Raw genomic sequence first — 11,003 nt, forward strand, 5'->3', positions numbered from 1 at the left:
TAACAGAACAGCTTCATGATGTTTCCAAGTCCGGACGAACTTCGAGGCGTGACTTTAAAAATTCAGGTTGTTTGGCAAGTCTGACTTTTTCTGCTGTTCCTGAAAATAAACACACATCTGAATCACACTTGATGCTCTTTGTTTATTCATAGTATTTGTTTATAAGTTAATCAGAGATGTTTTTAATACCTCGCTCAGTCGTGGATGTTCATTGGAGAGTACAAGTCGCCTGAAACAAAGAACAGTTCAGTTAAAGTCTGATCTCAGGTCTGTTTGACACAGCGTCCACACACCAGAATGACCACGGGCTGTTTCATCTGAACCACACGGTTAAACCATCTGACGCGTCTAGAGACCAGTTGGCATCTGGTTGCTGGAGACTGGGTTTTACTGGGTGAGAATCGGTTGCAAACAGATTTATGCTTTTTCACCAAAAGCCTCCTTGTGATTGCTTCGGTCACTGGCAGGTTGCTGTTGTCGTGCAGTTTGCATGCAGGAAGCTGATTTATCTGAAAATACCTGCACTACTAAGTAAAAGCTGAACTCTGCAGGAGTCACAATAAGTCTGCGAGCAGCTTGTGTGAATGAAGCTGCTTCTGTCTTCTTCAGTCAATGACAAATAAGGTCAGCAGAGATAATAACTTCCTGTTCTCACAGGACTCACAGGATATAGAAACGGCCTCTGAATAAACCTCCTGAAGCTCCTCTTCTCTTCCTGCTGAGACCTGCCGGTGACGATTTTCCGCTTCAGGTGCAGAGACGAGAACAGAAAAACAATCAGGTAAATATAAAAGTTATGAGTTATTGAAGACAAACAGCAGCAATTACAGAAAGTTTGAGCTAAAGTAGAAAATGAGCAAACTGTTTGTTTTTAACCTTTTCTGGAGGAAAACCACAGACTGTATATAAAAGATGGATGTTTCCACTGTGACATCACCCACTGGTTTCTGACTGGTTTTAATAGTCAGCATCAGTCTTTCGGCTTTAACCGTGCTGCTTTTTGGAAACAGAAGTGACCGTGTTTGGGCGAGAAGCTGGAGTGTTAGCTTAGCGTAGCTAGCTTGACGTCAGGCTCCATGCATTAACTGTGTGGAGAGCCGTCCAGCATCCTGTCATGCCGCTGGCTCAACCGCGGCTTCACGTCATCATCTACAGCCCCACCACCTCTTCAACGTTCTGTAGCTACCCACGCTGCCCTCAGCTCAACCGCCTGCAGCTGCCACGCCACTACCTGCTCAACTGGTTATGGTTTCCATTCCGCCATCTGGCCTTGCCATGTGCCAGCCAGAGGTCAACGCTTTATCAGATACTACTCATTCTGAGGTCAACGCGTAGTCTGGACTTGCCACTGCCAACACATGTCCAGCATGCCAGGCATCCTCCAAGATCCGTCCGGCGCCCACCAAGCCGCCAGAGGATCTTTATTTTGGGTCCACGCCACAACACTCAGCCTCAGCCGTGACATAAAAACTGGCTGATGATGTTTCTAAGTGATGTACGGTTTCAGCCTGCGGTGTTATGGTCATAACTTAATAACATTTACTTATTTTAATATTTGTGCTGCTTCTCTAATAATACAAACACTGCTTATGAGTTGTGTTTCGTTCCAATCAATGAATCTGTAGTTACAGTCAGTGCAGTTAAAAGGAGCTCCAGACATCCAGCTACAGCTATTAAACATTTCCAAAACAAAAATGCAAGTAAATGCAAATAAATAAATAATAATATAATATTGAATACTAATAAAAAATATATATGAAAAACATTGAATCAAATTAAATCAAGAGTCAAACAGTTTAATTAGTAAATATGTTGTCTGTGTTAGACCTGCGACAGACTGCTCCGGCGCCGCGATCAGGACGAGGATAAGTGGAAGAGGATGGATGAAAAACACTCACAGGAAGTGGAGTCGGGCGCCGCAGCCACTGAGTAAAATGCCTGAAATCCTTCTTCATGAGCTGCAGACTGTGAGACCTGCTGTGGATGATTGCGCCCTTCAAACAGAACAAACATGACAAAGGAGGAAAGAACGGAAATATGAGCTGGAGTGTGTGAACCACAGCAGCTGTGCTAAAAAACAGGAGCTCACTCAGGCAGTAAAAGACGATTCCTGCGATCAGGATCAGGAGAGCGATGACAGCACACACGATCAGAGGGATCTTCAGAGAGTCGCTCTCTTCACTCTCTTCACTCTCTTCACTCTCTTCACTCTGATCCTGAGGCTCTCTGGTTGGATACGTCCTCTCCGTGTGGTTTAGTGCACCCTCCGCCCTGCAGGTGAGCTCCTCCTCCTCCAGGTACGGCACACAGCTGGTCACATGGTACAGGCTGGACTGTGAGGACTCACCCTTGTTCTCTAACATGCGTCTGGAGGCCGACAGCCACACAATCTTAGGCAGCGGGTTACCTTCAGCTCGACACTGCAGCCTCCGGGGGGCGCTGTCTGAGCCACAGGGCATCTCCACCACAGAGAGGTTCAGGATGTGAGGCTCAGCTGGGGACAAGAAGCAGAAGAGTAATCTGATTACAGATGATTTTCCATCATGTGACACCTTAAACCAGTCTGGCTTCAGATGCAGCTTTGACAACAATCTTCAGAACAACTTGTATCTCTGCATGTTGGATCCAGCAGCAGAAAACCATGAATGTGTCTCTGAACAGCTGCACAGAGAAGCCTGCAGGATGGACGACTACAGGTCACCGCTGAATAATTTACAGTCCAGTGTGACTCAAACCTCGGCAGAAGGTCGCTGTGTGGCTATCTTTCATTACAGTCTTTGCACCTGTGTGACTCGTACGACTTTGGTAACTTTCAGTAAAAGCTGAACTCGACCTTACCTCCAACATAAAGCTCTGTCTTTGCTTCCTGAAAGTTCCTCCACCCGTTGAGCTCCACTCTGCAGACGTACGCGCCGTTATCAGTCAGCTGTACATCCCTGATGAGGAGCGACCCATCCCCCCATCGAGGATCTCCTTTCAGGGAATGTTTTAAATCGGGAAATGCGCAGGGATTGGCTCCATGCATGGAATTATTTTTTACTGGACACTCCAAGAACGGAGGAGTGTTTGATGCTGTGAACTTCCATATGACCTTGATCATTCCTGAATAATCCCGTGAGGGGGTGAAGAAGCAGCCAAGGACAGCATCTTCCCCTCTGGAGACTCTGAGCCCTGGAGAGACGGTCAGCTTCCATCCAGCTGAGACAGAACCTGACAGAAAACATCTGGATGGTTATTTTCATGTTTGAACTCACTGCACAGCTCCAACCAGCGACACTGGGACTCTAGCAGACCTCTGAAGATGCTCTGAGACACCAGCAGCAGGTTCTATAAGACCTGCAGAACATCCTCCAGCCTGTTGTGTCTGCACCAGGAGCCCCTCGGCCTTCAGAGACGCTCCTGGTCCAACGAGGACACGTTTATCTGTGGCCTGGTTTGAAAAAGCTCTGGAGTGTCTCAGTGATTTTCCTGCTGGTTGTGGAGCGTGCTGCGGTTCTGCTTGCATCACTCTGTGGTGAACTTTGCACTTTTGTGTTTCCTGCCTCTGTCTAACCTCTGTGCTGTGGTGTTCACCACCAACCGCCGTGTCTTTCAGTAACGGAAATACAAAGCCAGGCTCTTTTGTCACTCATGTCCTGTGTGTCTAAATGTTTGACTTAAAGGAAAATCCAGCTCTAAAGTCAGGATATCTCTACTGTGAGTCTTTGAATCCTCTCTGATGCCATCCTGCCTGAACCCAGATTCAAAGTTCTTACCTGAGACGATCGCACTCAGGATGAGGGAGAAACGCTGCAGCCACATCCTCAGACTGACAAAGAAATGAAGCCGTCAAACAACAAATTCAGGAAGCGTGAGATGTGTCATTTCTGATCATTTCCTGTTAGTTAAAGAGAAGAATAAATATGTGAGAGAGCCCAGGGCTGCAGGGTTTCACACATTTTACTGCCTGTTTTCATGTTTGTCAATCAGGACGTTTGCTGGCTGGAGTCTGGTGGTCTTCATCAAAGCCTGTATCTGTGACGAAGCTGCTTTTCACAGTGTGCTTGTCACAGCTGGGGCAGCAGTCGTGTGGTGGAGTTAAATGACCCAAGATGCAAGAAACTGCTCGATGCAGGTGAGCGTTTTATTTACAAAGGGTGAAATATACAGAGAAATGAGGGCGGCGAGGACTGCACGAAGACACGAACCTAAACTAGGAAAAACGAATAAACCTGGAACACGAGATGGAACAGAGAGAAACACGGAGAGATACCAACTAATGCAGAGAAACACAGACGACGCAATGAGGAGCACAGGCAGACACACACCATCAGGACATGATTTTGTTTATTTCACAGCCCTTCAATGGCGTTTCTGTGAGGAGACCCACTTCAGACACATGTGGCCCCGCCCACACAGCCCCACAGGTCACCCACACCCACATACTACGCTGTAATAACAAGGAAACACCACACAGGAGACAGTAAGAAGGTGAAAAGCAGCACATGTTTTATGACCGTCTCATACGTGATATAAGGCTGAGAGAAGGACGTCGCCGTGCTGGATATGAGGCGCTTTTAATTCAACTACAAAATAAAAGCATGGCATCATTTCAAAAACGCTGATAAGCCGACCATGAGCTGAAGCTTGTGTGCGCCTCCCAAACCTGCAGCACAGGCCTTTAAAACAGTCATTAAGAAACGTAGCAGAGCATCAGGCTGGTGCAGACCTCATGAAGGTTTCGTTCCTGAGCTGCTCTTCGACAGCTCTCTTCATTCAGCCGCTGTAACATAGCTGGTACTTATGTACTAATGTACAGCACAGTTGCCTGTGCAGAGTTTGACTTTTGAAGCTGTGAGCGAGAGTCTGTTTTATGGTATTATTTGTTACCCCACTGTGGCCCAGGCAAGGGCCCACTGTGGCCCCACACCATGCTGCCCCACATCTGCAAACATCTGGTTTAAACTGAATAACACTGATAAGATACGAGGCCTTGATGCATGTAGCCAGTGTTGCCAACTTAGCAACTTTGTCGCTATATTTAGCGAGTTTTCAGACCCCTTAGCGACTTTTTTTCTAAAAAGCAACTAGCGACAAATCTGGCGACTTTTTCTGTTATTGGAGACTTATTTGTGACGACTTTTTGACGTGAAAGCGTGTATCGCTCTTACTCTCAACAAGCAGCGGTGCTTTGGCACGGTGCACCTCACCCGTGCTAAAGCGCTCACGGGCGGAGGATAGTCCTCTCCCAGCTGCTATCAGGGCAGGAGACGTTCACACCTGTGCGTCCAAACTGCAAATGAATCGCGCATGAGCGAAGCCTCTGCTCCCACACTGACTGTAACGCAGTCAGTTCTTCTTTTACTGTTATGCTGTTTTGTGGATCACAAGGTTTAAAACTACTTAATGCCTTAAGTCCAAGCCCGGATAAATGAGCAGGGTTGGAATTGTGACATTAAAAAACAATAACTGCTAAAAGAAATTTAATTTGTAGTTCTAAATAAATTCTAAATCCATTTAGGATGTTTTTTACTCACTTTATGTCTCTTCCACGATGTTATTTCTCTCTCCAACAACGTAGGTTACAATTACATTAGCATGACCAATTATGCAAATTAGGCGATGACATCATTTGGCGACTTCTAGCGACTTTTAGGACAGCCAATAGCGATTTTCCTTACTGAGGAGTTGGCAACACTGCATGTAGCGGGCCTCATCCTCAGACTGACTGCACACGGAGAGTAAAACAGGAAGTTCTGAGAAAACTGTCACTTCTTAACTCTAAACTGTTTCCTGTCACGTAGACAAAGATGAAGCAGAGAAACAGAGACCACTTCCAAACTGGTTTTACACCTTTTACTTATATTTTATGTGTTTTTACAGATTGAATTTAGCTTCACATGTTGATCTGCTGATGGAGCACTCACACTGTGTTTGGACCTGAGTGATCCCAATCTCCGTGCACAGTTTAAAATACCTTTGAATGTTTCTGAATCCTCCACATTTTCATTATTTCCAGGTGAACGTGGAAATGTGAGGGTCAGACTGGGACATTAATGGGACTGTTTTAAAATGAAGGCGTGTTTCCAACTATGGAGCAACATTATGGAATCATGAAGTGAAAGCTTGCATGAGGCACATGAACAGTTTCAGTTCATATAAAGAAAACAGCATCACAGTCTGAGTCACCTGTTTCCATTTATCAGGTTTTTTCGTTTGTGTTTGTTTTATGATGCGTGCTGATGTGCACAGGAACATTCACGTGTATGCAGAGAGACACTCTGTTAGTACACATATACTTATTGCACAAAGAGCAGCTTCATGGGATTTTCTGACTCACCAAGTCTGGAAATCATTTTCATTTTATATTCAAACTCTGGACTTTTGCTCGTTTCAAGCTCTGGAACTGCAGTAGCGTAGCTTTGCATCACAAAAGCAGAATAAACACAGAGCAAAACTTAACTTTAAACGTTCTTATCGGAAATTTGTGGTTAAATATACTTTTTTTTTTGCCTGTCCCGTTTGGCTCTTTTTCATCAGAATTATTGTCTAAAGGCGAAGAAAGATGCCCAACGGATTTACTTTACCAAATTGACCATCCCAGCCTCGCCATAATGGTCAATTTAATTCACCTTTTATTGTTTATTTTAGTTATTTTTTATTTTCACTTGCTAGATACGGGACAGACTTGAATGAGGAAAAGAAAAGGGAGAAAGAAAGAGGGGGGAAAAACAGCGGAGAAGAAAGACGGGGATAAAGGGCAAAAAAACAAAAACCAACTAAATAAGCAGACAAAAAAAATCCATCTATCGATCACCTGGATCACCTGTTGAGAAAGAAAAAAGAAAACAAGCAGAAGAAAACGAGAGAAATAGAATAAACAACATCACGATGATCTATGTGAATATAACAGTAAATGCTAAATATTAAACATTATTGTGCAGCACGTAAGATCGACAGCACAGTGTGCTTTGAGGTAGGAGCCAAAAAGGGTGTAGTTTGTGTGTGTGAGCACCCGTGTGTACACCTGTGAGCATGGACGCGCTTGTTTTTAAAAGGTTCCTTCATGTAATGATCTGCTAGAGGGTGTGGGGGGCCACTGCCCCGTCCTCCAGGGCATGAAGCAGGTATGGAGGAGATCAAACTCCAGAAAACTCCCTCAGAACACAAGAGACCAAGGAAGACCAACAGAGGGGCAGCCGTGCCACTGTCCCAGAAAGAGCTGAGGAGAGTCCCAGATGAGGGGTCACTCAGCAGCCTCCAAAAGACTCCAAACCTCCCTCCGCCCGCTCATATGTAGTGTTGATGCATGTGTGTTCTAAGGTGCATTTAAAACCCAGGAGGGCATGGAGCGACCTGCCAGAGAGCAGCAGGTAAGCGCATAGCCCCTCCTGATAGCCCTCAGTGTCTACGTGTATTTAAAATTGAGAGGTGGGCAACGACGCCAGGGGTGAGGTGTACACCCTGATGGTCTTTTGGAGTCCGTGTAGCGTGCCCATCCCCAAGATCCTATATGTATGTGTTATGAGAGTGTGAGTAATGTGAATGTCTAAGTTGTGGGATAAAATTGAGGCACAGGCAGCCAGAAGGGGACAGAGGGGGGGATGTCTCCTCTGCACCCTGGTGACACACCTTTACCCCAAGGCCCTGCATGTGTGGGTGATTGTGGTGGAGCAGGAAGAGGGAGGCAGCTGGAGATGGGGAGGGAAGGAAGGGAGGGGCTAGTGACCCCTCCCTGGAGCCAGCTCCCCCGCTGACCCCAGTAGGCACCCCCATACAAGGGGGCCCAGGCCCATCCGGACGGGGCCCAGTACAGCAGCGCCGCCCGGCCCCACAGAGCCCGGGACAGCCCACCCCACTCCACCTCAGAGAAAACTGCACCCACCCCATCATCCACTCATCTTCCAGACTACACGAGACAATAGACGCCCAGGCTGAGATCTTCCTCCACCTCTCCTGTATCTCCCCCCCCCCCCCTCCTGCAGAGTGAGTGGTGAAATTGGAAGAAACCACCGCAGTGGGTTTATGTCCAAACCTGAAGTCAAACTAGGGTTGGGAGAAAGAGCAGCAGGTCATGCAGGGGGAGCGCACTGCCCCCAGGTGGCAGGAATGTAATCAGTCAACATTTGAGGACTTTAATTTCAAACAAACGATGCTTTTAACCTGCTGACTGTTGACCTCACCCCTCCGCTCGTCAGCTTTTCAGCACGTTCTCTTGTTACTAAATATTATCGATTTGATCTAAAATACAAACTGTAATATTTTACTATTAATCGTTTTATCTTTGCTTACAATCAGGATGTAGAATCCTGAGGACAAAACACAGGATCCAGTTCAGTACATAAAACATTAAAAATAAAACAGTCGTTAAAATAATCTAAAATTTTACTGAGAACGGAAAGAAACATGAAATAATACAACATTGTGAGATTGCAGCGTGCAGGGATGACATGCGCACGTTCAGCATGTTACTCGTGTATTTCTTGGACTATTTCTACACTATTGTACTTGTACACGAGTAAACGGTGTGAATACTTTCATCCAAACATGTTGAGCTGATTTTATTTCTGCAGCTCAGACCTGAGCTCCTCTTCACGGTTTCAGTCGTGCAAACACAGTTCAGATCACATGGAAGCTTGACGGGGTATAAATAGAGAAACGGAAAATCATGAGCGACAGGGAGGGACTGACTCTCACACACACACACACACACACACACACACACACACACACACACACACACACACACACACAGCCGTCCTGTTTCTTTGTCTTATCTGGTCGGATCATGGACGCCCGGCTGCTCTGCAGCACTCTGACTCTGCTGCTGTCCGTCACACGAGGTGAGCTGATTTACGCACGTGCACGTTGTCTTAATGTGCCAGGATGTGATGTCATTTCTGTGCTTTAATACAGACAGAAGCATCCTCACAGATTCTCTCAGAGAAACAGCAGAACTTTAGAAAAGTGATGAGAAGTTTGAGGGCCCGGTGGCGCCAGTGTCCGGCAGCCTCGCCTCTGTCAGTGCGCCCCAGGGTGGCTGTGGCTGTAGCTGCCATCACCAGTGTGTGAATGTGTGTGTGAATGGTTATGTAAAGCGCTATACAAATACAGGCCATTTACCATTTAAAAATGAGCCAAATGTATAATAAGTGTGCTTTATTTGCCATTTGTGTGTCTGTTGTGTCTCTGAATCACATCAGTGCTTCACAAACTGCCTCAAGCTTGTATTTGTAATGACCACCAGGGGGCGACTGCTCCGGTTCTAAGAAGTCTGATTACAGGTCTGTGAGTCAGCTGATCTCTGTGAACTTTCAGACGGTTTTTGTTTTCATGTCTCATTAAGTAAAATAATGATGTTAGATTATTGTGACAAAGGAGGGTAAAGCACAACGATTCACAGTGATTCAGGTTTAAGGAAAAGCTGCAGGGAGTGGGCGTGGTCACGACTCTGCACACTCATAGGCCAGTCACCATGAATCATTGTGCTGTTGGTCATTTTGCTCAGCTCATTTAGCACTGATACCCTGCTGCAGCTACAGCACCAGCTAGTGGTAGGTGGCTGCATAACAGCTGCCTCTCAGGTGACATCAGCAAACAATGAAGCTTAAGCTTCTTCTGGGCTTGTCCAGCAACAACAGCAACCTCCTGCTACTTATAACAGATTTTACTTGAACTCCTTTATTCCCATCAGCCCTCAGCTCTGCAGAAGACGGCTGGTTTGTGACGGTTCAGCCGGAGGTACGAGGCATCGAGGGCTACCCGGTGGTGCTGCCGTGCACCTTCGGCCATCCGCAGCACTCCCAGCATTCCTCCCTGCAGGTCGTGTGGCGTCTGGGCCACGGGCAGGGAGCCACCGTCCTGTACCGCTGCACCAGCCGGTCCGGAGCCCCCACATGTGAGCCGGGGCCGAAGCAGGACCAGCGCTATCGGCTGGAGGGAAACCCGAGGGAGCACGACCTGTCGCTGCGCATCAGTAACACCATCCTGCAGGATAACGGACGCTACTACTGCCGAGTGGAGGTTCAAGGACGAGAACACATCAGCTTCGAGGACAAGATGGGGACCAGACTGAGAGTGGAAGGTACCGCCCGAATCACCCACAGCTGACCCAGAAACAGTTTAGCCCTTGCTCTTCAGCAGCTTGGTGTAGTGAAGCTTTTTGAAACACAGCTGATTTTAAGGGTGGATTTTCTATTACAACAGTTAGCTCGCAGCTAGAACCTTTAATCTCGGCGGCTGTGAAGTAGGATTAAGATGCATGAAGGCTTCCACAGCATCTGACTCCTCTTCCTCCTCCTCCAGCTCCTCCAAAGATCCTGGGCCTGTCGGTGGAGGGCACCGAGCAGTCCGGCTACAGAGCGCTGTGTCGGGTCCAGGGCTCCCCGCTGCCGGACGTCCAGTGGCTCGGCCCGGACGACCTGCTGGAGGGCTCTCTGCTCAGGCCGCTGGCTCAGGGCTCCACCGGCCACTACCACACCGTCAGCCAGCTGAGAGACGTGGAGCCAGGCCAACAGTACACCTGCAGCGCCTCCAACCCACTGGGTAAAGAGCAGGCCACCCTGTATGTCCTGCCCCCCCAGCCCCCTCTCTCTCTGGCCGGGGCTTCACCTCCTCTCCTGCTCCTCCTGTCAGTGTCTCTGGGGGCAAAAGTCCTCCTGCTGGTGGGGATGGGGGTGTGGATGGTGCAGGGCGGAGCTCTGCAGGGGCTCAGCTGCTGGAGGAAATGACTGATGCCAGTCATATAATCATGAGAAAGTATATGTAATCATTGAGTTAGAACAGTGTGATCTATAAGCTGATCAAACAGCCAGTAAATTATGTATGATTCCTGCTTCGAGCTGATTGGGTGAACATGACGCTGATGAGTGCTCAGCTGTCACATCATCACGGATCGTAATCGCCGCACAGATCTGTGCCATGAAGCAAAAATGGGTGTGCCTAATAAAGTGGCGGCTGAGAGTACATCGAAATGAAGTTGACTTATTTGCTCATCATTAGCCACATTTGATGTGCATTTACTG

At 47.5% G+C, this 11,003-nt stretch overlaps 2 protein-coding genes across 2 annotated transcripts; one reads left to right on the forward strand and one right to left on the reverse strand.

The window, feature by feature from the left end:
* LOC102794319 (uncharacterized) lies at positions 1 to 3,801 on the reverse strand. Its single transcript, XM_087847881.1, has 6 exons — positions 3,756 to 3,801; positions 2,839 to 3,210; positions 1,899 to 2,494; positions 665 to 745; positions 190 to 229; positions 1 to 99 (listed from the first exon to the last, which is right to left on the reverse strand). The coding sequence occupies exons 1-5, from the start codon at positions 3,799 to 3,801 to the stop codon at positions 209 to 211; spliced, it is 1,116 nt and encodes a 371-aa protein (XP_087704007.1). The 3' UTR covers positions 1 to 99; positions 190 to 208.
* A 4,946-nt stretch (positions 3,802 to 8,747) lies between these two features.
* si:dkey-11p23.7 (V-set and Ig domain-containing protein) lies at positions 8,748 to 10,709 on the forward strand. The gene is made up of 3 exons (XM_006805574.2): positions 8,748 to 8,822; positions 9,674 to 10,063; positions 10,285 to 10,709. Exons 1-3 carry the CDS (start codon positions 8,768 to 8,770, stop codon positions 10,707 to 10,709), a joined length of 870 nt encoding a protein of 289 aa, XP_006805637.2. The 5' UTR covers positions 8,748 to 8,767.
* The last annotated feature ends 294 nt before the right edge of the window (positions 10,710 to 11,003 follow it).

Source organism: Neolamprologus brichardi, chromosome 11, assembly GCF_056152115.1.
Source record: "Neolamprologus brichardi isolate AB-2024 chromosome 11, ASM5615211v1, whole genome shotgun sequence".
In the NCBI taxonomy this organism is placed as follows: domain Eukaryota; kingdom Metazoa; phylum Chordata; class Actinopteri; order Cichliformes; family Cichlidae; genus Neolamprologus; species Neolamprologus brichardi.

Excerpts from the sequence above, each read along its gene's own strand:
- LOC102794319 (XM_087847881.1), bottom strand. The coding sequence starts at position 3,801 with ATGTGGCTGCAGCGTTTCTCCCTCATCCTGAGTGCGATCGTCTCAG. Across the intron at positions 3,211-3,755 it reads CCTGAGTGCGATCGTCTCAG|GTTCTGTCTCAGCTGGATGG; the intron begins GTAAGAACTTTG and ends GTTTTCTGTCAG. Across the intron at positions 746-1,898 it reads GGCGCCCGACTCCACTTCCT|CGGAAAATCGTCACCGGCAG; the intron begins GTGAGTGTTTTT and ends CTGCACCTGAAG.
- si:dkey-11p23.7 (XM_006805574.2), top strand. The coding sequence starts at position 8,768 with ATGGACGCCCGGCTGCTCTGCAGCACTCTGACTCTGCTGCTGTCCGTC. Across the intron at positions 8,823-9,673 it reads GCTGCTGTCCGTCACACGAG|CCCTCAGCTCTGCAGAAGAC; the intron begins GTGAGCTGATTT and ends TATTCCCATCAG. Across the intron at positions 10,064-10,284 it reads GACCAGACTGAGAGTGGAAG|CTCCTCCAAAGATCCTGGGC; the intron begins GTACCGCCCGAA and ends CTCCTCCTCCAG.